This window comes from Choristoneura fumiferana, chromosome 19 (assembly GCF_025370935.1).
Source record: "Choristoneura fumiferana chromosome 19, NRCan_CFum_1, whole genome shotgun sequence".
NCBI classification, from domain to species: Eukaryota; Metazoa; Arthropoda; class Insecta; order Lepidoptera; family Tortricidae; genus Choristoneura; species Choristoneura fumiferana.
Genome location: NC_133490.1, coordinates 12,197,998 through 12,225,457, shown reverse-complemented (window position 1 = coordinate 12,225,457; position 27,460 = coordinate 12,197,998). Strand labels below are relative to the sequence as shown.

General features: G+C 37.4%; 1 protein-coding gene across 1 annotated transcript; it reads left to right on the top strand.

Annotated features, from left to right (window-relative positions):
• The first annotated feature begins 113 nt into the window (after window positions 1-113).
• On the top strand, window positions 114-23,728 carry LOC141438643 (uncharacterized). The gene is made up of 4 exons (XM_074102506.1): window positions 114-685; window positions 16,384-16,446; window positions 18,229-18,385; window positions 20,939-23,728. The coding sequence occupies exons 1-4, from the start codon at window positions 317-319 to the stop codon at window positions 21,082-21,084; spliced, it is 735 nt and encodes a 244-aa protein (XP_073958607.1). The 5' UTR covers window positions 114-316; the 3' UTR covers window positions 21,085-23,728.
• Window positions 23,729-27,460: the final 3,732 nt, after the last annotated feature.

The following is a 27,460-nucleotide window of genomic DNA, read 5'->3' as shown; positions in this document are numbered from 1 at the left end:
CGCCGCCGCTAGATGTCTACCATTGACCCAGTTCCCTCGTCTCGTAAAAATAGCACTTTACAATACCTCGACCACTATTTATAGTGCATATCTTCAAAATAGTGTGGTTGGATACTCTTATCTCTTAACCGTACCTTGCCGCACAAGATCAGCTGAAGTGTCAGCCACCGCGCAACGCACAGAATACACGTACGAAATATTATAGCACAAAATCGATACGCGACTAAGTATACCCTTGTTTTCCGCTTCACATTAGAAGCAGTGTAGTTACGCTAGTGTTTAGTTTAGTAAACAAGGGAACATGTTTTAAATTAACATGGAAGTTAAAAGATACATTAGGAGTGAATCAGCTAGCTGTGCGCATATGGTTGAAGAGAGTGCTGCTAACAACAGAAAATGTGCTGACCCTCACGAGAAATTGAAAGCGCTCTTAAATTCTCCTGAAGACGAGACAGATGACAGCCTTCCTCCATCGGATGCCCCTAAGTTTGGGACGGTTATTCACAACAGGATTTTTGTTGGTGGTTTCTCCTTGACGACGACTGATGAGGACCTGTGGAAGTTCTTCTCAGGGTTCGCGACCGTGACAGCTGCGAGGGTGATCTACGATCGGGCTGGTGTGTCAAAGTGCTATGGTTTTGTGACTTTTGCCAGCCCCAGGGTCGCGAGGCTCATTGTGAAGCAGGTTAGTGTTTTTTGATCGTGCTAGAGATCTGGACATCAAAGCCAATAAATAGGTCGGAGGTACTTTGATACTTTTCAAGTCAAGCAAAATTAAACTTTAAAAGGTTTTAACATCGACTTAATGTAACAAAATTAAGAAAACTAGTTATTATATAGAAAGAGCAAAATAACTACAAGTATTTTCTGTCATACAAGTTCTTTCTTACGCTATCAATAACAATGCAATTCAAATTTGATCATCAAAAGGGTGTTACATCCGACCTAAAATTATTAAGGCATAGGTATGTGCTGTGGTCGGATGTTAATCCGACATTTTGGCTTCAAGAAAATTTGGCATCACGAAATAAATATAGGACTTATGTTCAAATCAGACCTACTTTTACTACTACTTTTAAAGCCATACATTAAGATTACTAGAGGCAAAAAATCATAATTAATTAAACATCAGTTATTTTTCTTCTAAGGTATTATGGACAACCGACCTTTTTTAGAAAATCTAACTTGGTTAATAAAAGAGATAGCGATATAACAGACACATGGCCTAAAAGAGGACTTTTTTTTGTATGATTCTAAAAAAAAGTGATTTTGGTAAAAATTGGACATCCGACGTAATTGGCTCTGATGTCCAGAGGTTATGATGTTTAAATAGGCAGGGGGCTGGGCCCAATTTTCGAAACTGAGATTTTTTTAGGGTTCCGTGACCAAAGGGTGACAACGGAAACCCTATTACTAAGACTTCGCTGTCCGTCCGCCTGTCCGTCGGTCACCATGCTGTATCTCATGAACCGTGATAGTTAGACAGTTTCACAGATTATGTATAACGTACTGTTGCCGCCATAACAAAAAATACCAAAAACAGAATAAAATAAATATTGAAAGGGGGGAGCCATACCTACAACAAATGTGATTTTTTGCCGTTTTTTGCTAATGTCTAATGAATGTTGTATAGATGGTACGGAACTCTTAGTGCACGAGTCCGACTCGCACTTGGCCGCTTTTTTTAATGACTTGTTTGTCTTTATAAGTACCTATTCTACTATTAAGTACTTACGACTAAACTTAACTTAATGCAAGCAATTAGCAATTGCAATTTTTGCAGTTGGTAGAACCTTGTGCAAGGGTCCGCCCGATTGCTATCAACCATCTTGCTCGATAATTCTGCCGTGAAGCAGCAGTGTTGCACTGTTGTGTTTCGGCTTGGAGAGTAAGACAGCCGTAAATTACGCACTTGAGGTTCCCATCTTAGCCTCTAGGTTGGCAACGCATCTGCAATACCCCGGTGTTTGTAAGTTGTTTATGGGCGGCGGTCATCTCTTACCATCAGGAGATCCACTTGCTCGTTTTGCCATCCAGTCGAATAAAAAAAAAAGTCGAATAAAATTATGTGAAATATTTGTGTTTTAGTTAACAAATAAAACAAAAGTGATGTAAAATAAACATGACATCGATCGATTGTTAATTAAAGTTCATAGGTTAAAAGTTAATTTCACTTAACTCAATCTCTTTGATTAAAATAAATGTAACCCTGACATTTTTTAACAAACTTAGTGCTTAAGACCTAGACGTGGTTGACCTGCTTTGTTATTTTGGTTACCTTATTTGAATATGCTTAGAATTCTTTATTCAATGAACAATTTGTACTTTATAAAGTACAATCAGCCGTTATTCTTAGTGTTAATTGGTCCTTTATAAAGTACGCGAGGACTCAGGAGGGTAATATCTAGACAAAAGAGGATTTTGCGAGCTATCTCGTTAGTAAAGTAATAAATAATTATTAAAGTAGCAAAAAATCTAGTTCATAGACCAAATATACGTCGTATTAATACTATGAATACAAAAGTGTAGGTACGTATGTTTATTCGTGAATTCGTGTAGTGTAGGTCATAAGCAATCTACTATGAAACACGGTATCAAGAAAAAATAAAATGCATTGTATTTCATATTCTTTAATAATGTAAGTTTTATTCTTCAAAACGTCCGGGTTCGATTCCCGAGCTGAGTACAGGTTTTTTTAAAATGCATGAATGCAGTTTTTCTTGTTATTAAAATCGATGACATGGTTCCTAAGAACAGATCTTCGTATGTCTTATAGTTTCAGAGTTTCCCATACGGACCAATCTAAATAGGCCACCCTGTATATACAAGAATTGCTCGTTTAAAGGTAGTATATGTACATATAAGAACTAACACAAGAAATCTCGCATAAAACATGGCGAAACTATAGTTTTAAGGGTTTCGTTTTCTCAGTTTCCATCTGTTTGAGAGCTATGCAGACACAGACCGACAGACAGAAACTGGCGACAAACTCATAGCACCCCTTTTTGTGTCGAAGGTTAAAACTACAATCTTTAGGTCCAGAGACCTATTTCAGGTGTTTTATACGATGTCAACGAAAATCACAATGTCTTATTTTATAACCCCCGACGCAAAAAGAGGGGTGTTATAAGTTTGACCGCTATGTGTGTCTGTGTGTCTCTGTGTGTCTCTGTCTGTGGCACCGTAGCTCTTAAACGACCAATTTTAATGCGGTTTTTTTTAATTTAAAGCGGTTTCTAGCGATGGTTCTTAGACATGTTTCATCCAAATCACAGCCATTTTTGATATATTGAACTTTGAAGTGACAAAGTCGAGGGTTTTCCAACTTTTTTGTAACAAAAACTGCTCTGAGCTACGTTTATTGGTAAATAGTTTATATGAGTAGTTATTAAAATTCTAGATCAATTTACTTACTAAACCTAGTACACAAAGGCTGTATTGTAGTTGTGTCATAATTTTAAAACTTACGCTTATCGCTTGTCCAAAGGATTCTGTATTTTTTCAAGAGTACTCTCGTTTACTGCAATCTTATCAAACAGATAACGCCAACATACCATTATCGTGACGATACAGTTGATACCTAACGCGAAATGTTATCAAACTTACCGCTTGGCAATAAATTTCTCTAGTATATCGCTAGGGCCTACACACTGCGATTTTTAATCCCCGACGCGCAAAAAGAGGGGTGTTATAAGTTTGACCGCTACGTGTGTCTGTCTGTGGCACCATAACTCTTAAACGGGTAGACCGATTTGAATGCGGTTTCTTTTATTTGAAAGCAGGCTTTCCAGCAATGGTTCTTGTTTCATAAAAATCGGTTCAGCCGTTTTTGAGATATTGAACTTGGAAGTGACAAAGTCGGGGGTTTTCCAGCTTTTTGATGGTTAAGTTGACTAGTTTTGGCACAGCTTTCTATCCTCGTAAGTCCTCGTGTAATTCATAAAGTATAAATCAATCCATACTTCCATACATATTATAAATGCAAAAGTATGTGTGTTTGTATGTTTGTCCGTCTTTCACGTCGAAACGGAGCGACGGATCGACGTGATTTGTGGCATAGAGATAGTTTATGCGCCAGAGAGTGACTTAGGCTACTTTTTATCACGGAAAATGCACAGTTCCCGAGGGAACACTGATAACCGAATTCCACGCGGACGAAGCCGCGGGCAAAAGCTGGTCCGATTTTAATGAAACATATTTAAGAACTACCCCAAAGAAACTCGCTTTCCCGTAAAAAAAATGCATTGAAATTGGTCCCCCAGTGTGATAGCTACGAAGCCATAGATAGACCTTAGCGTCAAACTTATAACATCCCTCTTTTTATGTTGGGGGTTAAAATAGCCTTTATTAAGACCTGCGTATCTCAAAATCGATGATTTTTCTGACTGAACTTTGTGAACTTTTTAGGATCAATGTTGCTAAATATTTATTTATTTTCAAAATAGTGACGTTGTATATAGAAATATCTCACAACAGATTTCGTCTCCAATCATTAACAGCCTCTCAAAGCAAAACCTCAAGAATCTACGAAACTTCGTCGACTTTTTTGTTCGTCTGGTCCTTCAAGAATGCCTTTACCGAATTCCAAAGAGGTTTCGAGGGAAGCTGAGAGCTCACGAAGGGCACTTGAACGAAAGAATAGGTATTTTTGTGGTGACAAGTCTTTTACATTTTTTGGGACGCTATTTCATTCAGGCATTTCGCTTCTTGACCTCTTTAAGCAGTAATAATAATAATAATATTATTTTATTTTGTCAATAAACATTATTATTATTATTCATCAAAAAGAGATTGTACATAATTTTATGAAGTCACTGACCACTGAACTAGGTATGAACCTAGGTATATTAATAATAATAATCACACACACAAACATCACGCCTGTATTCCCAAATGGGGTAGGCAGAGCACACGAAACGTTACCGCTTCGGATCCACTTTTATCAATTTTAGGTTTAATGTTTGACAAAAACGGTACACTAGTGACAGGTTGCTATCCTGTCGCCTACGGTATACCTTAACCTATCCTTTGTTGCCTCTTACGACAATAATAATAATAATACTCTAATTAAATGTCAAATAAAGTCATATAAATTAATAATAATACTTAATAAAAAAGAATTTAAATTTAAAATAACAAATATCCATTAGTCACATTACATATTCAAAAATTCATTAATACTTATATATGTACTCTGTGTTAATACATACTATAAAAACAACAAGCACACACAGACACACATAGCGGTCAAACTTATAGCACCCCTCTTTTTGCGTCGGGGTTTAAAAAGGGTCATGACAGACCACTGACAGACCGACGTATGGCGTACGGATTGACAACAAATGTGATCATGTAATGGTTCTAATTTTGTCGACTGTGGCACGGGACCCTAATAAATAATAGGCAAAGTAATACTAAAAAAAGCGTACCACTCCTAGAAATCTCTTCAATTCAACGTACATTATAACACAACAAAACCCCGATTACATCAAAACTCATTAAGCCAAAACGCCGACTCATTAATCATACGCCGCATGCCAAAACCCCTAAGTTAAATTAAAAAGAAAACAAAATCAAAATGGCGGGTAAAAATCCCTTCATTTCCTGTACAAGGATCGCGATACGGTGTGAAATGAAATCCATCTTTATGCCCCCGGCATGTTGCAGTGCTGGGATTTATTAAAATGTTTTGAAGAAAGATTTTGAAGACGCGTGTCTTTGTTGGAAGTTTTTTATAGATAGAAATTATGTACATATTTTACTTGGGACGCTGCCGATGTATTTCCTATATGGAAATGACTATTGTACGAGTGCCATGAGTAAAGGGGTTTTTTTCATCACACTTGTTCGTAAACAGTGTCGTAACATGCAGGCTACATTGGTTGCAACCCCCCAAATAAAACCCTCGACTTTAATGTGCTTCTCATGAAACCCGTGGTCGGTAAATGAGTATGAGCCCGTACTAATTTTCTTGTCATGAAGCCCAAGGTCGGTAAATGAGTTTGTTACTGCATGGCGGCGGGGAGCTGGCGCTGCCAAGAGCGCAATCAGCGGTATCAACAATTTTTGAAAAAATATTACTTTTCTTTTTACTAATAGACTCTCGTTCGTAATTCCTTACTCATATTTACCGACCTTAAGACACAATGTACTATTACGTCATCACTTACCATACGAAGTCTAATGCTTTTCAGTGAATTATTTTTTCAAACATCTCGGCAATATGTAGATACTAGTAGGACATAGGCGTCCTCTCAGAATGAGAGGGCTTGGAGCGTACTTATTAGGTATACGAGATATATTTAGCGTAAGCCGTGCTGCCCTAGTGTTTGACTTATGGCATATTCTACTAAAGATAGTTTCAAATTTAGGATCTGGTTAGCATTCTTATAGATTTCCTATACTTAACTCTTGTCTTAGCGCCTATGTGTTTCTTGGGTACGAAGCATAGAGGAATGGATGAAAATTTTAGAAACGCTTAAAACTTTTTTATCGATAAGAATAACCTTCCCAAATGACAGAAAAAAATATCAGATTAGAATAGCATCAATTAATTTTAAGAAATGAAGGGGTCTTCTTTACTTACCACCAAATCACGATAGTCCAGTTGGTTACGGGTTGTTCCATAGCCCAGAACAAAAAACTTTGTTTTGCCTTTAAATAATTGTAAAAGTAAATTGAGATAGGGATTTCGCTTCTTATTTTTTTTTCTATTGTATTATTATACCCCATACTTATTTCAATTGACAGCAAATAAAAACAAGTCATTTCATATTATACTGGAACTCTCCACTATGACCTATTGTTCGCAAAGGGAACTTTTAAAAACACCGCGTTTCTCTCTCTTCGAAACTGAGCTAAGCCGAACAGTACTCGTAACGAATAGAAACATGATGAAACAAAAGCGAAAAGCCACAAAGCTTTTTCACAAAAGTAACAATCCTAGACTTGATGCCTAGCGCCGAGAAACTCGCTATACTATTTAGCGAGCCGATGAAACAAAGCGAATGAGGAACGTGGCTCGCTCTTTTATTCGTAACTTTTATAACGCGTCAGCTATTTCAGTTTTACTTTAACTGACCCAGAAGGATAGGGCAAGACTGGAAGCTTTTGAGATGTGGTGCTGGGGGAAAACCAGAGGCATAAGTTGGAAAGGAAGACCAATAAGGAAGTCTTGAGAATGGTTGAAGAACGGAGAACAATCCTGAACACTAAATGCTAGACGCGCGAATGATCGGGCATTTGATACAAACTCAAACTCAAACTCATTTATTTGCTTTGAAACAATACAAAAATACTGAATCAACCCTGTAAGGGCACTGCAATAATGCTATTATTAAAATAAACCTTAAACTTATGAGCGCAGATATGGATATGAGCTTGTACCTTAAACTTAAACTTAGCTAAAAACATAGTCAACATAACAATTTTAGTAAAAACACAAGATATTATTAATAATTGTACACTTCTTATAGTGCTGCTAGTGCTTATCCTCTAAAAATTCCTATATATACGACTACTTCTATCTATTCTATAAATACGACGACTTCTTCTAAACAATTATGGGAGGAAAGATCGAGGGGAAGAGAGGAAGAGGTCGAGCTAGACGCAGCTACATCGATCAGATAAGTGAGAAAGTCGGCGTCGCGTCGTATCAAGAGGTCAAGAGGTGTATCAAAGAAGTTATGTTTGGAAGATACTCCGCTGACAATAATAAAGAAGGAGAAACTATAACATAACCCAACTTACACAAGTTGAAAAAGCACGACTAAACTATGGAGCCAGCTTCTTCGGACCGCATTCTCGGAGCGGTACAACTTGATCTTTAACCGGCCAAGAGCGTGTCGGACCGCCCAAAATAGGGCTCCGTAGCCATTACGAAAAAATTAAGTAATATTTTTCTAAGGATTTCGTATTTTATAATGAATCATCCATAGTTTAGGTATATTTTATACCTTAGGCTGCTATTTACTCTTAAACTACTAATAATTCTCAAGCAAACTTAACCGTTATAGTTTTCCTTGAAAGTTTGATATACTTACCTTACTACCATCTTGTATTTTTTTTAATTTTTCCACTCACCGGTTTAGATTTTACAGAGGGGGGGACGCTCGATTTTAATGAAAATTTGCACTTTAAAGTTGAATATTTCGCAAACAAATCGCTGAATCGAAAAATCTTCTTAGCAAACCCCTAAAGGTGATTTTCCACCGGCGAGGCGAGACGAGACGAGGCGAGACGAGAATTGAAATTTGTATGGCAGCGCCCGCTTCGGCTCGCGGCGGGCGCGCGAGAATGCATACAAATTTCAATTCTCGTCTCGCCTCGCCGGTGGAAAATCAACATAATGGTTTTAAAAAACCTATCCAACGATACCCCACACTATAGGGATGGATGAGAAAAAAAAAACACCCCGACTTTACGTCTATGGGAGGATTTTTTTTTAGTTTTTTATTGTACCATTTTGTCGGCATAGTTTACATATATATCCGTGCAAAATTACAGCTTTCTAGCATTGATAGTCCCTGAGCAAAGCCGCGAACGGACAGACAGACAGACAGACATGGCGAAAATATAAGGGTTCCGTTTTTGCCATTGTAGCTCCGGAACCCTAAAAACGACCCTATCAATCTATCAAAGGGCCGGCAACGCATCTGTGATACCCTCTAGCATGCGATTTCAAAGTTCAAAGTATCAAAAACGGCTTTACCAATTATTATCGAACATAGCTAAGAACCACTGCAAGTAACATCGCTATAACGCGAAGAAAACTGCATCAAAATCGGTCTATCCGTTTAAGAGCTACGATGCCACAGACAAACAGACGCTAAAATATTTACTTGACGTATGCTGAGTTCGCAACTCATAAACGGGGTTTGGGTCTAATTTTTCTCTCTTCTTCTATTTATGTTTTTACTGTGTCTTTGTTGTGATGTAGTGTGTTATATATGTTTATAAATGTTGTGAGTTTATTTGAAAAAAGGAATTAAAAAAACAAATTACTCAGCGGCACAAAATTTAGTCCACTCTACATACAAAATTACCTATTACTACGTCAGTACTATTATATATTCTGTGCTATTACTATAGTTGCCGCTCAGTATAGCTTTAAAGTACTCGTATAGTATATAAGCTTAACGGATTCTACTCTCGTGTGTACCACGAGCTTTACGGTAAATGGAAACATCGTTCGACTTAAACTTTGCTTCAAAATCATTTAAAAAGACTTTCCAGACAGACGGTGCATATTTCATGAACGCTCGCGCCTGCAATCTGCAAATACTGAACGAGGCAATTTTGCCGGCCGTTATAAAATATGCCCAGCACGCGCCAACTCGCTTTGTAATTGCGCCATCTATGTTTAAGCGAAGTTTTTTTACAGTATCATCACACGGGTGCCACTTTTACCGGTTCGGATATTACAGATCCTGATTTAAGTGTACACGTACATTGAAACACATGTCATGAAATATCTAGCAGTGTTTCCACCAATATTGTGGTAGGATATGTTGCGAGGGATCTGTTTTTCATTAACCAATAGAAACGCTTCATTTACACATCCTTTGTAGGGAAACACGAACATCTCAAACGTTCCGATAGAGGCGCTGTTCGTGTTTCCATATAAATTGCGATTTTCACGCGAACGCGATCGAGACGCGAACGAGATCGGTCTCAGCGGAAGACCAGCGTTGGCTTCTACAGCCAACACTATGCTGAGCTGAGACCGTTTCGCGATTTCGCAAATACTGTCATTAATATTTATTTATACTTGTTTTATTTTGTGTACTTATGTAATTTGCGAATTAGCGAATAAACGTTTCTATTCTATTCTATTCTATTCTAGACGTATTTTGTAACCGAAAACTTACACTTAAGGGTACAGGAGTTCAGAACGATGAAATAATCCGACCTATTGTCCGTCCAGGTGAACGGAACTTGCCAGTTCAGCTCAGCAATGTAGGATATTGCAAATTGCAAAGCCTTTGAGTCTGACACGATGCCAAGTTATTAGAAATCAGATTTGCTTGGAGACACTTTCTATACACAGAATTTAATTTAGTTATCTACATTTATTTGTGTCTTGCTACAAAACTACAACTAATTTTTCGACTAGCTGTCAAGACTGAGTTTCGTGCCGGATTCTTCTCCACAAATATTTTATTAGAACCAGTGGAGAATTTAATAAAATTTTAATTTGACTTAAATTAGAACTGTAAGTTTCTTTTTATTCTACGAGTAACTAGAACTAGTAGTTTGTTAATTTGTTTAACTGGCACTTGCTAGTGCAAACAGTAAATCAGCAATCCGTAATAGTACATTGTGTGTTAAGTGCGGTAAATAAGGAATTACGAACGAGAGTCTATTGGAAGCCCGAAGTCGAAGACTGTGAGGGCTTTAATGAGTCGATGTTCGTAATTTAAGTAAAAATCGTCCTGGCAACTCCCCAATGGGCTTAAAACACCTATACAACGATACCCCACACTATAGTGTTAGTTGAGAAGAAAAAAAACACCCCCGCCTTACGTCTATGGATGGTACCCTAAAAATATATATTATATCACCACTATACCACTCAGTGTGACTGATATAATAATGTATATTCATGCGAAATTACAGCTTTCTGGTACTAACGGTCTCTGAGCTTAGCCGAGGACAGACAGACAGAATAGTTGACTACGAAACCCTAAAAATAAAGGCCCGCATTTAACGTGTTAAGTAGATAATATTATATTGCTGCTTGTATTTTATTCACATAAGTTTCCTCAAAAGGGACGTCTTGAGACGGATTAGCCTAGGGGAAGAGCTTGTGGTTATCGATCAGCCTATTTGTGGGAAAAGGTTATTCAGGATTTGGTCGAAGATATTCGGTGCTGAATTTTGTCGCAGTAGCCTAGTGGTTGGACTTATGGCCTCAAGAAGGTCGTGGGTTCGAGACCGGGCACCTCTGAATTTGTGGAATTTATGTGCGAAATTACATTGAAGGTAGGAAATCGTCACAAGTCCTTCTAATTTTTAATTAAAAAATATAAAAAAATACTTTAGATACTGCATTATTACCGCACTGCACGTAAGTATAATCCTCATAAAATTTCTACCCTTATTAGGAATAAGTTCGCCTTTTTATTTCCTTCTACCTGTATCTGTATTTTCAATTTTCAACAATAAAGTACATACATTGTCTCACTAATATTACAAATGCGAATGTTTTCAAGCCCGTTTGTTTGTTACTTCATCACGTCTAAACCACAGAACCGATTTAGATTAAATTCGGTATATGGATAGTTTGAATCCCGAAAGACTCCAAAAACCAATCATAATCACTATTCAAAACGAAAAAGGAAAAAGTAGAACTATGTGTCCGAAATGGTCCCGCCTCAGCATAAATGCAGACTCATATACCTACATAGAATCATAAATGGAGTCAGCGTTGGCCATCCCGCGAAACCGTAGGGTAGTTTTTAACCCGGAAAACTGCATAGTTCCCGTGGGATAGCCATAAACGAATTCTACGCGGACGGAATCGCCGGCAACGCTAGTTACGAAATAAAATTTTTGGAATGATTTTCTTACTATCTTTAATTGAACTATGTCTCGAAACTCAATTTTTAAAGCCGAATATTGTCTTTAAATCGAAGCCAAAAATCTGGAAGTCCCTTCAGAAGCGAACCTTTTGTGATATTCGCGACGTTTTGTTCATTCGATATTAATTTCATCCCTTTGTAAGCGGCGAAAAGTTCAGAGTTGATAGAATCGTTAAAAATAATGTTCATAATGAGGGTAGGATCGATAAACGCCGAAGAAAAGCGGTGGCGAATAACCATCGACAAGACAATGTCTAGACTCCTTAGATAAGGCATCACCCATAAAGTCCAGTCTAATAAATTGAATCATGACCCAGGGTGGAACCTTTGTTAAGTGCACTGGGAATCGAACCCAGGTCCTCAGCAATCCGTGCTGCGTGCTGTAACCCCTACACCACTGCTGGACAGGAATTTTGACACGAATTTTTCCTATGCATACATATATCAGGTTGCTTATTTCTACTATGCTACTTAAGCAGCAGCACTAGCGACATCTATGTTTCGTCGACAGACGTCACATTCTTTCGGAACTAAACGCTCACCCAGACAAGAGATGTCGCTACTAAGCTATCAAATTATGATTGGTTTTTTGGAGTCTTTTTGTATTATTTATGTATTATTAGTCTTTTAGTATTTAGACTCCAAAAAACCAATCGTAATTAATGTCATGTTGACATCTTATACTTTCGTCAAGGAAATCATAGTGAAATTAATTATGAAAAGTTTCCTCCCTGGATCAAGGTTCAATTTGTTTGACCGTACCTAGGCAACACATAAGGGTAAGGGTCAGGCGGTTTCGGACACAGGACACATACGTTTGACGTGTGACGGGGGGAGGGGGAGCAAAAATGTCCAAATTGGTGTGACAAACATATATTAAATTATATTGACCCGGATAACTCGTTGCTACGCTACGCTCTTGGAGCGTGGCAGCGTTTTTCCGCTTTGTAGCGAAAACTGCCTACGAACACAGAACCCGATTACCGCGTTCTTGGTCGCGAATATGGTTTATGGTGTATGGGGCCCACGTGGGAACTACCCTCTCAATCGACCAGGAAGCCAAGGGGTTAGAAGACCTGACTATATAGCTCGAGGTCCGGGGTTGGATCTCTGGTTGGGGCAGATATTTGTATGAATAATACGAATGTTTATTTTGATCTCGGGTCTTTGCTGTTTAATATGTATGTTCCGTTTGTCTATTACTTGTCTTGTAAGCATTGCTTCATTTAGAACTAGATCAATTAGTGTGAATTTTTCTCATGTTATTTATTTAGGTATTTATTTATTCTGAGAGGATACCTATGCCCAACAGTGGGACGTAGATATGCCAGGGTGAAAATAATGATGATGAAATTGAAATTGTTCCTAAATTTGTCGTACACTTTCAAGTGTGTAGACGGGCGTTTTTCCGACTCTGGAAAGAATTAAAGAAAATTATCACCAACAACATAAAACACCCCAGAAAAACATGAAACGTAAAAATGGGCAAAGTTTTCTTTTGCCGGATTACGTAACAAGATATTATGACAAAAGAGGCAAAATACATTAAAATGCCAAGCGAACCGTAAAGATTAGGAAAATTATTGCTTAAAGTTGTATTATAAAGTGCACATTTTTAATTCACAATCTTAATAACAGTTACATTGAAGTTATTCGGACGAAGAATTTATTTTTTGTCCTAACATAGTCTTTTCGTCAAATATTTGTTTCGTATAATTTGCCCAGTAGTTCGAATAATATGTTAAAAACGTAAAAATAACTCGTTTATTTTCCACTATAAAGCATCGTTTCGACCAGAGATGCGCGAGGATGTGTTGCGAAGAATGTTTTTTTTCATGAACCAATAGAATCGCTTTACTTATCTCGGTTCGCTCTGCTTATAGCTGTTTCCACCAGAGATGTGCTGTGCGATGATAGATACCTAAATGAAGCGTTTCTATTATTTCATGAAAAGGTTTGGTGAAAACGCAGCCTTACCAGCATAAAACATTCAAAGCTGTTTCCACAAGCTCGACACCTGGAGCTTGCTCTTCGCTTCCGTGTTTAGTGGGACAAGGTTCCAAATCGCAAACACAGGAAGGCACTTTCCGGCCTTTCTCGAATCAAGGTGTGCGTACGTACACGCCAGGTACGCGGGCGGTTTAAAGCATGAGCGGAATTACCGTCCATTGATTTAATTTATCTGACGGATAAATGTGATTGTTTGTTTTGTTCGAATAGACGGAGCCGGCATCACATTTATCCGTTAAATAAAAATATTAAATGGGTTATGAAACAGCCCTTTATTCTACTGATTTTATTTCTATAGTCTGTTTGTTGAGTTAACTAAGAAAAGTTGAAAACTCCCGACATGTCATTTAAAAATGCAATATCTCTAAAATGGCTAAACTATTTTTTATTAAACGTAGCTAAGAACTACCGCAAGGAAACTCGCTTTCACGTGAGAAAACGCACTAAAATCGGTGCCACCGAGCTACAATGCGAGCTACACCTATCTTGTTGCATCATTATCATCATCACAGCCGTAAGACGTCCTCTATTGAACACAGGCCCCATAGACTTCCAGTTGCTTCAGTTGGAAGCGGCTTGCATCCACTGTGAACCTGCGGCTTTAGCCAGATCATCCGTTAATCTCGTTGGTAGACGTCCTACGCTACGCTGATCCTTGGTCTCCATTCTAGAACTTTTCGGCCCTAACGGCCATCCGTTCTCCGTGCATCTTGTTGCATCGGCGGTTAAAAATAAATAAAAATACACAAATACCGTATGTATTCCTCACTTTCCGCTCTTAAGACACAATAGTAAGCCCTTGTTTCACCATCCATTGATTAAATTTATTTGGCGTATAAATGTGCTGCCGTCTCTGTTCGTTTTGTTCGAATAATCAATGAAAAAGGAAAAGAAAAGAATAAATTTATTTGCCAAATTTCGGCACAGCAAAAGAAAAAAAATACAATTAAAAATAAGACAACCTTATTACATACTCTTACATACTAATAAAAAAGAAAGAAAATGAAAAAGACATTGTGCCGAAAGAAGCAAAAAGGACCATACTCAGCGTGTTGCCACGGCAAGCCGCAGCGCTGGTTTTTAATATGACCCTTTAACTTTAACAATGGGTGGTGAAACATCTCCTAAGTTTACCGATGGCTTTCGCTACACCTCATCGTTTACACCACTCTACTAGCTTCCGCTTGCGCCCACGTTGGTACGACAATGACGGCAAATTAAAGGGTTCGGAATAGTGTAAATATTATAGAGTGAATCAGCAGGTTTATAATTGTAATCAAATTGGGGCGTTTATGAACGCTTCTGAGTTTACAATGGTTCTTTCCTTGAACTCGTTTTTGAAGTTCCGTACCTGAAAAGGTGAAAACAGACCCTGTGTCTATCTGACTGTCGTCTGTCCGTCTGTCTGCAATTAAGTTGAAATTTAGTACACATACTTACCTATTTAAGTAAGTATGTTATAAGTCAGTGGCATAAAGAAGAACGCGTGTAACATACTCGTAAATAAATCAGTTTTAAGTATGGTGCTACATGTGGAGGGTAAATAAAAAAAAATGCAAATTATATCTTGCGACTTATCAAAATTAATAAAAGAGCTTGTTCTGTGAGTGTGAATCTCTCGATGTTTGTGTGTTAATCATTATCTCAAGTTACTACAACGATAACCAATGTCAAACAAATAATATGTGGTTAAGACATTTAGTTTAAGGCTCTTCCTGCTTCTTAAAATCAAAATAGTGATCTCTAGAATACACAGTCAGTTTTTTTACCCGTTAATGTGTTAAGTGTCGTTAATGTGTTAATGACAAATCTGGAGTACGTCGAATTCGGAACACGACGAATGGTGAACAAACGATTTTAAATATATTAAATAATATTGTACGGGTAACTCACGTCTTAAATTGAGTTTAGCTCGACATGTTTCGGGCTAATTCGTAGCCCTTTTTCCTGGAGCAATGCGACTCGGCGGCTGCTAAACTCGATTTAAGACGTGACTTATCCGTTTCAATAATAAATGTGAGTCCGCGGAAGTTTTCGCGAGGACATTTTGCGAGGTTGCCGATTGCTTACCATCTTTGCTCGCTAATCCTGCCGTGAAGCAGCAGTATATTGTGTTTCGCTGGAGAGTAACGCCGTTGAAATTACTGGCATTTGAGGTATCCCATCTTAGGCTCTAAGTGGCAACGCATTGATCCCTTGGTGTTGCAGGTGTCTTGGGCGGTGGTGATCTCTTACCATCAGGATACCCTACTTGCTCATTTGCCATCCAGTCGAATAAAAAAAAAGTTTCATGATCGATTTTAAATAGTTGGAGCCCTAGTTTGTTTTTTTGCTTAGGGCCTTTGGTTGCTTAGCTACCGTAAACTGCTTTAACTTTGCCCTCTGGCCCCAACATTGCCTGATTCGATTTAGAGTCGATAACTTAGCACCCTTTAGGTTTTAAAACTTTTATCCCCCGTAATAATAATTCCCGTGTAGATAAAAGTTTAAAACCTATAAGAGTGCTAAGTTATCGACTCTAAATCAACTCAGGCAATGTTGGGGCTAGAGGGCAAAGTTGAAGCAGTTTACAGTACGCCACTTTGGTCCATCTAAGGGCCTTGCTAGCTAACGCAGTTTGCACGTAGCGGATGGACGCCTTTTACCTGCAACTAAAGTTTTTTATCTATCTATATATCTAACTATATACGTCTGGTGGAGTGCGCCGTGCGCCCGCTCTATGCACCCGCGCCAGCTAGGGTAGGCTTTAAAGTCAGTTCCTTTACTTTAATGTGTGTTTTTTTATTTCCAGAGCGGAGGAGTCATGTTTTCCCCACTGGGTCGCTTGCGGGTGGCGCAGGCGGTCAGAAAGCAGGTAAAATTACTATTTCAATCAATCAATCATTTATTGTGCATAAGTAAGTTCTGGTATAACATAAAGTTGCTGTTCCATTGGCATATAATTTTGCTTCGCTAAACTTTACCTTGCAGGTGTATAGACACATTTGTCACTTATAAAATTATATTAACAATTACAAAATTTATACTCATTTAAAGGCACATTTTCAGAACACATTCATTATGAGATTTATGATGTGTTAATATTGGTTTACTAATGTTTCGGCGAAAAACGTTTGGCAACCTGTTTCATTTCGCAACTTTTAATTTCCCAACTGTTAAATATTTCTGAAACTGTAAATATATCAGGATTTTTATAAAAGTAACCTAACTTAACCTAAAGGGTTCTACACAATGGCCCTGAAATAAATCCTGAAATATTTACAGTTTTAGAGTTTGCGAAATGAAAAGTTGCGAAATAAAACAGGTTGCCAAACCTTACGTTGCGAAAAGGCAGTACTCAGTTAATATTATACTGGAAACCTTATAAACCCAAATTGTCTTTTTTATTTTAACTGAGTTTAATGCATACGGGGTTTCATGGGGTTTTAAATGCAAGATTTCATTCTACTCGCATAACTGAGCTACTCTCGCTTTGTAACATTTTCAAGTAACCATTTTCATGGAAGATTTACAAAACACAATAAAACCTGTGAAGTACTTTTGCTTATAAATTTCCTTTATCTTTTCTCCACTTATTTAATTAAACTTACGTTTTAATTCGGGAACGTATAATCTCATAACGTAGAAGAAGCGAGCAACAGCTAGATTGATATAGCGCACCTGCGACAAAACTGTGCTATCTCAAAAGTTGCAATTTTACAAATTACAGTTTTGTCGCAAAGTTGCGAAAGGTGCATTTCGATTTGCACAAAATAAGGGGCGGTTGTAACGCAACCACCCACTTTGTAAAACAGCTGCGTGCTAATGCTTATATCTCGAATAGATTAGGCACTGTCATCACCGATTACCGGAACGCTCCCGAATCAAATATTCAGGCCTATCGACCGGCGCTGGAATACTCCACGCATTATTATTTCAGCCGAATGGCTAAAGGTCGGGGGTTTGATGCCCGTTCTGAGTTTTATTAATGTTTTATTGTGGGGCGGATGTTTATTAGGATTCTTGAGGGTTTCGGGGTCGATAAACTGGATGCTTCACACGTTTGTGGCTTAATTGCTATTGCTTGAGGGTCGAATGACATCAACTTGAAAAATTTAGTTGAAGAAATTTTGATTCAGATTATATACTGATTAGTACGCAGTAGCGCAGCGTGGTGAGAATATTTTCTTTAGACAACCTGCAACGGCCTGTGAGGAACGGTTGAGTTAGAGCTAGAGAAACGTTAGTTAGGTATATTTTCAGATGCATTACTGACGTCATGTGAACAGTTTCATTAAAGTAACATACAACTGGTGGAAATCGAGTTTCTACAGGGCCATGCCACTGCTGTTTAGCTGACGCGTGTAAAAACCGTAGAGGCGTAGAAGAATGTCTTAGCGTATAGGAATCTCGGTAAATCCGTACTGTTCCCTTGTATATGTTGTAAAGAGCGACAGTTCTTCGTTCTTTAGGACCAGAACTCGTAGAAAAATATAACCTGCTTACATACCGCGAGCTCGGACAAAGTAATTGTTTTTAGTCCATCGATATGGAATTCCGCAAAGTAACGTCTGATGCAATAAATTAGTCGTTTAAAGGTCAGCGCTATATTTACATGCCACGAGCTACAACTTTCATGGTGCTCTTGTCCTTCCAGATGAGCCAGCTACCAGTGCTAGGTGCAGAAGCGGCGCCCCTGGCCGCGCCGCTGTGCTACCAGCTGCTGTGCGCGCCCCCTCTCGCGCCACTGCCTGCATGCGCACCGTGCGAGCTCGCCCCTCCTCCGTACGCCATGTACCCACTACCGTTTGACAGTAAGTGACGGTCACAGGCGTCATCATCATCATCATCATCTCAGCCGTAGGACGTCCACTGTTTGACATAGGCCTTCCCCATAGACCTCCAGTTGCTTCGGTTGGCAGCGGCTTGCATCCACCGTGAACCCGCGGCTTTAACCAGGTCATCCGTCTCCGGAACAGGCGTGCATTGGTTCAATGCCAGGGTAAGCAGCGCTAGTTTGCGCTGCAGCAGCATGCAGTCACTCCACACACTTAATGACTCAATGCACGCCTATATTTAACTTAATGATCATCAGATAGAAGACGTTCTCTTTTTAAAAAAAGCTCTCGCCCTTAAAACGCCACAATAAAACAACACAACTAACCCGCATACACTGGAGAGCGACTCGAATCGTCGGCTGCCAACGAATTTCTGATCGACTTGACTCCTTGGCGCTGCGTAGAGATGTAGCTTCAGTGTGCATCCCCTATCGCATGTACGACGGGGAGTGCTCCGAGGAATTGTTCGGGTTGATCCCTGCCGCATCCTTCCGCCACCGCCCTACGCTACGACACTTCCATCCTTACCATCTAGATGATTGGCAGTCCTCTTCTGTGCGTTTTTCCCTTCAAGCTTTCAAGAAAAGAGCGTACTACTGCCTAAAAGGCCGGCAACGCACTTGTGACTCTTTTGGTGTTGCAGGTGTCCATAGGGGCTCCGTTTACCATCAGGCGATCCTTTTTTTCGTTTGCCCCCTATTCCATAAAAACATCAATGACCGACAACTCACCACTCGCAAACACCCGTTGCCCACAGCTCTGGCGATGTCTTCTTCAGTCCATTTAGTGCAAGGCCTGCCAAGATAATTTCGTCTTCCGGATTGCGGTAGACTCGAGCACCCTTTTCCCCTAACGGTTATCGATTGGTTTCCGCTATTTTAAAATTTGGTAAGAGGTAGCCAAAGATGGCATGCAGAAATATGTAATTTTTAGCTAAATAAATGCCGTTAGAGATACACTCAGCGGCACAAAATTTGGTCCACTACATACAAAAATATCTATTACTGCATACATTTGAGGGCCAGATTTTCTGCCGCTCAGTATATTTAGCTCTTTGTATGATAAGTTTGAAAAGTAACCTTATATAATTGTTATACAGTCACTTCCGGGACACGTCACGTCGCGGTCGGGTCACGTGCGGGAAACCGGTGGATGCAAGTGGCGAGTTGTCGTTCATTGTGGCGTTCTAAGGGGGAGGCCTTTGTCCAGCAGTGGACGTCTTCGGGCTGATGATGATGATGATGATGATACAGTCACTTGCATTAATATCTGCTACAGTGAAGCATGCAAAAATATCGAACACATCCTACCGGCCCTAAAATAGAGCCGGGTCAGAAATTTATGAACGCGTTGTTACGTCAAATATAATACGACGAATACTAATGACTGTTTTCGTGTATACATTATGCCTATCCAATTTATTAATAGTACATTGTGTCTTAAGGGCGGTAAATAAGGAATTACGAACGAGAGTCTATTAGAAGCCCGAAGTCGAAGACTGAGGGCTTTAATGAGTCGATGTTCGTAATTGTAGTACCGCCCGTGCGACATACAATGTTTTTCATCACATTTGCGTGTAAAATTGTATATTTTTAAAATAATAACTAATATTAATTCAAAAATTGCCGATACCGCTGACTGCGCTCTTGGCAGCGCCAGCTCCCCGCCGCCCTCCCCCCCTCCTCTGCAGCATGTGTATGGCGTGCATGTGCAGCGCGCGCACGGAGCAGCAGCACGCCATTCAGGAACAAACTCATTTACCGACCTTGGGCTTCGTGACATGAAAATTAGTACGGGCAATGACTCATTTACCGACCACGGGTTTCATGACAAGCACATTAAGGTCGAGGGTTTTATTTGGGGGGTTGCAACCAAGGTAGCCTGCATGTTACGACACTGTTTACGAGCAAGTGTGATGAAAAAGTGTAAACAAACCGATTTCATCACAATTATTGTATAAACAACCACTGGATCGAATCAATAACACATTTATCTATAATATAATTTCGTGTCTTTTAACTAGATGTCTAATCACTTTTTTCACCAAAATTCACTTGATTTCAATATTTATTTTTCATTTGAAAAATCTTCGTCAAAATCTGACTTTATTTCTTGATTGAAACATGTGTATAATCTGTAGCAGCATAGACTGGCGTAGATGGTGGAAAATTTGTGATTTTAAAAATCGATTAATGCGCGGATGAATAAGTGATTTTATTTACTTTCCTTAAAATTAAGAAATAGTTACTGCTTAAATTTTGTAATTGAATAAACAGTCTTTGGAATTGAATCAAGTATTGTAAATAATCAAATAGACAAAAATACGTTCATCTATCCAATTAAGTAATAAATAATCGATTTACTGAACAGATTAATTAATTTGCAATAGGTTCTAGGTTTTCACATCACTAAATGTCTATGGTCGGGTTAATGGCGTCTTTGTTTGCGCTTGTCATAAATTGGATCGGAATACAATATACCCATTAAATTTATTTGGACTTTAACACTGTTTAAAACATTTTCTTTCAGCAACTCCAGCCCTCTACGGCCCTCCGACCCAGTACGCGCTAGTCCCAGCACCCTACAGCACGTGCTGCGAGCCCTCATGCTGCGCCCCCCTGGACAAGCAACCCCGCGTGCCGCCGCCGCCACTCCATCCAGCGTACATCTACTGAAACCAAGGTCTACGAGGAGTGTGGGGTGGACGTTAGAGGTCGCTTGTCAAATTTGTGGTTATGGTTGCGTTCACCGTTCCTGGTTGCCATTGATGCTTGGATTATGACTTGTGTCAAAAGTTATATACAACGGAGCTCAGAATTCACTGACGTACATACAACGTAGTGCATTTTCATAAAATGTAATATGAGATATTTAAGATATGCGGCGCAACAGGGACAGACATATTAGTTACCTACGTCGCATTGCATAATCGAGTATCATTTTACATTCAAACATCATCATCATGTTCATCAAACATGATATTCGTCGTTGGTACGTGACCCTGTGGTGATTGATTTAAAAACATCGTGTCAGCACTATTCAGAGAGCTGGTAGAAATTTAATAACGTAAGTAGTAGCTGGTAAAAAGTAAACTAGTCTCAGGAACATTTGTTTTGAAAATTGAAAGATAGGCTTTGCCTCACTATCACAAAAGAAGAATTGCATATGTTTCTACATTTTCTCAATTACCTACTCTAAAATATCTACTAGCTCTTTGATTACATTTTGATTTCCGTTGTGGTTGATCCAAGTTAACATGGCATTAATTTAACTCCAAAATAAAGGTTTTGCTTTGTTATATTATCCAAAATTTTCTTGGCCAGTTTTATCTCCTTACACCACCACACACTAAAAAATATATAAGCGACCTCTAGCGTTTCATCCAGAAACACCCCGACTCTTTCCAGCTATTTTGTGATTTACCCACCGGATTTATGCTTCCTTTAGTTCCACCAGATTTCAGTTGAACCGTTCCTTTACTCAAGTCTTCCAATCACCACGTGCTCAATCTGTCTTAAACATTGCTCGTTCAACTTCCTTTGAAAATCTTACGATTGATGGTAACTAGTCAATGGACATTGAAAAGTTAGAAACGTCTTAAAGTGATGCATGAAGTGTTCAATTAGACTTTTGTCTAATCGGGTGTGTTTTTGACGATTTTGTCTTAGGGCATCTATCTCTTACTTGTTTTGGTAAATTACGGTATAGTTAGCTTCAGTTAGGTATAAGACGTGAACATTGATTCACACGCTATCATTAACTATTTATACGTCTATAGATGCGTCAAATCGTGCTGTCAGTTGCTTTTGTCTCTATTATATGTGTCACTGTTTAAATATATTCATTGATGTTATTCTTGTCTAGCTCATCTATGACGAATTTAGGCAAGAAAAGTGTGACAAATAATAGTATTCTTCTATTATCAATGTTATCAGAATCACTGCCAATTTTTTGTCAGTGGTTCTGAATCTTATAATTGGATAATGAATGCTTTCGTGAATGTCATTTCTATGAGATCGTGTTTGAAATAAAGATTGTAATAATTACTCTAGACACTTGGGTTTGAAACATCTATAGAATTATTTATTAGTCTAAGAATGTGCGTGGAAAGCACAACGAATTAAAGCACAAAGATAAGTTGCTAGTATAGAAGACATACCTCTAAAAGACAGATTTGTTATTGCTTGTTATCCTTTAAAAGGACATTTGTTTACCCTAGTGTAAGGTTGTTTTTGAATGCCCTGATACCTAGAACAGAGAAAATATTTTTTAAATATTTAGTTTTTAATGTTACTGTTGAACAAGTCTGGGGTCCAATACGTGATAGAGGAATATCGATTTCAGAATTAGCAACAACTACTATCAAAATGAATTTATTGACAATTAATGATGAACAATAAAAAATATTTGGAGATCGATATTCTTTCACCCATTTTTTATTGTGTTGGAAAAAATTAGACATATTATTGATAATAATCCTGCAATAATTAATAATATTGTTATGAGCTGAATGCTCGCTTCCAATTTGATAAAAACCATCTTACAATGAGGGTTTATAATGTACCACCAGCCAAATAAGTGGTCTATCAATTTTTAAACAAGTTCCTATCGATTGAATATGTCGCTAAAGTCGAACTTTCAAGTTGACAGACACGTCTATTGGCATTATTGTTTTGTGACGTGCAAACGATTATCAACCCTAGGGTGGTAGACCACATATTTGGCTGATGGTACCCTGACTCTGGTATAATCAAATTATAAAGCATGGTATGTTTTTTGCTATTCTTGCCGCTTTAGCAGTGGTATTTCGAAAAGAATAACAGTAACTAACGCTAAAGAATCTTTAGTCCACTTTTTAATTGTTAAGTTTAAATTTATAAAAGACAAACAATAAAGCATGAAGAATGTGATAACGGGATCTTTGTAGCCAGTTATGTTTCTTATAGATTTATAAAAAAATCATTCTAATAGAAGAAAATATTAATTTGTTGCAAAGAAGATAGGTAATAGGACCAAGTTTCCAAAATTTTACGATTTGCTTTTGAATGGAACAATAATCAAAATCTATCTATACGTAACGTTGTACGTGAATGTTAATCATTTGGATGTTGTATTTTCTCACTATTTACCGGTGCAGGCGTTCGACATACTTAAGAATTCTTATTGAAAAATAATTAATAGTTAAACCAAGACGATATTTAACAAGAAAATTTCAAATTTTTGACAAAATAAAACAATAATATTTTCTAAAAATCATTTTGGTCATACTACTTGATAATGAAAACCAAAAAACTACAAAAACTAAAATAATTTATTTGTGTCATAATAAAAAAAAACTAAAAATTATCTTTGAATTGTGATTAACACTAACAATAAAAGGTTTAATCAGACTGATGCAAATGAAATTATCTTTTAGTATTTCTCGGTTGATATACTTAAGTATGGCGAATGCTCAGCCACTCTAGATGTAAGGCTTTGTCTCAATTACTATATTATGATACCTCGACATCATATACGATTAGTGTAACCAGAAATGCTGTCAATTTATCATCTTTTTACGAACTATTACTGTTAGTCGTAAGTTTAGTCTAATCTCGCATTGCTTCACTGCTCAAAAAATATTTTTATGTATACTTAACTATCTTGTATGTTCCTTTACATTTTACACCCACAAGTCAGTTGGCTACTGTATTTATATTGGTTATAACTTTATCTATTTTGTCTGTCACGTCTCTAAGTTCATATTATGATACAAAAATGTTATTGGTGAAATTGGCTTTTGAAATATCTCTAGAACTATCAACGCTTGTGGCACCACAACATTACGTGGCCTAGTGTCTTTACTGCAATGCCTAACATATCGGATGTTATAAATCAGTATGCTATAGTTATTTATTTTATATAACTTGTATATAATCTCTCGCTAGATCGTATAGGTGTGAAATTAAACGATGTAATTTAGACAATATTAATATAATCAAATAGATCGTATAGTTAAATGTATTCTATATCTATAAATTTAAGTCACGTCTTAAGTAAATTGAATTAGTGAAATTTTGTGATTTTGAAATCAAAATCAATAATTTTAACTATATTATAGATGATAGTTATTCACGTGTCTTATATGTTTGTATTCTATTTGTAGCAGTATAATCATTATTTAAATTCCAGTGTAGATAATGATTTGTGTGTAACATGCGATAGCTTACTCCCACGTAGCCGAAGCTATTAATCTTTACTCTGCTAATCATTTTATAAGAACCTTCCGTCCTGGGCTCAATTGGTTAAAGGTGTCATTAGACCACACTTAAATTTGAATTTCAACTTCATAATCTTAATAATCATTGTACTTGTAGTGTACCGTCATCCATAACAGTTTCTGAATTCACGCCATTATTTAAAGTATCTCTCATAGCATTCTTTTTTTGGTTATTAACTTTATCTTCGTTAATGATAAAGTATTTATTCTCGTCCACATGTTGATGTTAATTCACAACGTAAATTAAGGTTAGATTAACTTCATTCAAATCTTATCCCGTCGGAAAAATCCGTCTGCATTTCATAAGTAATCGCAATGTACAGGGACGATGACAATACAGTTGGGTGCGTTTGTGAACTCAAGATGTTAGGGTGAATGCAATCCAAGCTTGAATTTGGAATGAAAAACTGATGTCAGTGAGCAAATCATCAACATTAATGATATTACTTACTACTGTGGTACCACATTCAATATTGCGCAACAGGAGACGATGAACCGCACACACCTGCAGAGGAATTTAATGGTGCATGCAAAGTTTCCAATCCGCAATAGGACAAAGTGAGAAATGTTTCATCACATTCTGACAGGAGGCCTGTGCCCGGAAGTGGGACGTATAAAAGACCGCTATTGATTCATCTATTGATACTGATACACATCGAGTTCCATTTTATAATTCTTCAGTCTTATTAACAATGGTTCTCCATATAGTTTTGGATTTACTCACTGACAATCGTGTCTAGTGCCATTGTAACGTCAATATGATTGAGTCTGGTATTTACAAGCAAACCGTCGGTTTAAAACTTTGCCGTTTTAACATCTATGTTACGAAGTATACGTTCATTACGCAAATAACATTTGGCAACCTGTTATATTCGCAACTTTTCATTTCGCAAACTCTAAAACCGTAAATATTTCAGGATTAAATTCAGGGCCATCGTGTCGAACCCTTTAGGTTAGGTTAGTTTTATAAAAATCCTGAAATATTGACAGTTTCAGAAATATTAAACAGTTGCGTAGTGAAAAGTTCCGAAATGAACCAGGTTGCCAAACGTTAGTTGCGAAACATTAGTGATTATATGGTATCTGAAGAATCTCTTAATTCTTTTAGATTTTCTTGGATTGGTCTTATTGTCAGTATGAAATTTGAACTTGTTTCCTATTCTTTTATACCCAAACTTATACTAGACTACAAATTTTCTGTTTAATTTAAATAGTCAATGTTTAAAGTATACACTGCCGTGTATTGAAAGTGAAAGGTCAAGGATCATTACGATTTTTGGATCAAAAGCAATCTTAACTTCTAATACGAAAGAATATTAACTAAATGATGTACTTAGTCCTTTATAAAAAAATAGTGTGCTTTAGTTGTAATTATCAATTTAATCAAATCTTGAAAGAAAATTATTCTTACCCACTTTTGTGGTCGTAAGAAATTAATTGGAAGTCAAGAACGTACGTGCGAATTCAATATTGTTTTCTTTTTCATAATTTTCGTACTGACAAGAAGCCACTATTCTTGCAAAAATCTAAAAAAAGGAATGTTTAAAAACTAATCGATTTTAATTAAAGCATGCATAGTTTGCATAGCTTAAGTGAAATATCATTCGTATAAGAAAAAAGTCCAAGGTTTAAAAACTTCCATTACATCTTTACACGTTTTCCTGAACTTTCGAATTACATTTGCTGTTCGTAAAAGTGAGATTATGAGTGTTTTTCTAATTTTGACTAATGTCCTTGCTTCTGTGTCTTAAAAATCCTAAAATTGTTACGGTAAAATAAATACAGAAATATTTACTCGTCAAAGCTCTTAAATTATTGCATTTCATATAATTTATGTGGACAAATATTGTTCTGTAGAAATTTCGTAAAATCCGTCCTAATTTTTTATGGAATACTAGAGTTTACCCGCGGCTTCGGACGCGTAAACTATTAGATCTGGTAGTTACAATTGAAATTCCGGGATTTTTATTTTATTTAATTTTCTGCATAATCTCACTTAAACTAACAAACGGTCACACTATTAAACTCTGAAAGTTTATAATACCGAGTGCATTCTTACTCGTATTTTGAAAATGAAAAGCCTCTTACCTAAATCACTATCAAACTTCAACTGTTGATTCCCGATTAGGGTATTTATTTTAATATAATGTAATTAGAATACATTGAAAAACAAAAAAAAAAAGAAATAAATAGGGCCAGGGATCCCTGTTATGTGCGGTATGGTATAAAGACAATACGCGTCCCGAATTGATGAAGACCCGGATTCTATTTCTAACCCCTGCCTCGGCACTTCATTTTGTTTTCTTTTTATTTTCAGTGTATTCTATTTACAGTATATTCAAATAATGAACAGTTTTGGTGGGATTGTTGTAGCTGAGCATTACTTTCGGATTAGTAAAATTCGGAATGACATATTCGGAATAGGTAATTTACTTCCCAAGTTTATAGTGAATCGCCGAAACACATTTTGGAGACCTTTACAAAACAAATAACTTAGACCAGTGTTGCGTTCCCAATTCCAATAGACCTACCTTTTAGACTTTTTTTTTTAATTAGTAATAATGTCATAGAATAACCATAATTGTTGACTACTTGTAAGGTCATTAATCGCTGCGCAAACGCTTGGTATCTACCGACCACTAGTCATGTTGAGAATAAAAATTTATACAAAAAAAAATGCACGAATCAAGCTGTCTTTCTATTATTGTAGACATAATATTGTATGTAATTTCATTACTGTACGAATGTTAGTACGTGATTCTAAAGTATAATGTAGAGGTATTACGAGGTTT

Coding starts and splice junctions, on each gene's coding strand:
- LOC141438643 (XM_074102506.1), top strand. CDS start 317: ATGGAAGTTAAAAGATACATTAGGAGTGAATCAGCTAGCTGTGCGCAT. Junction 16,447..18,228: donor CGCAGGCGGTCAGAAAGCAG/GTAAAATTACTA, acceptor TTGTCCTTCCAG/ATGAGCCAGCTACCAGTGCT. Junction 18,386..20,938: donor GTACCCACTACCGTTTGACA/GTAAGTGACGGT, acceptor ATTTTCTTTCAG/CAACTCCAGCCCTCTACGGC.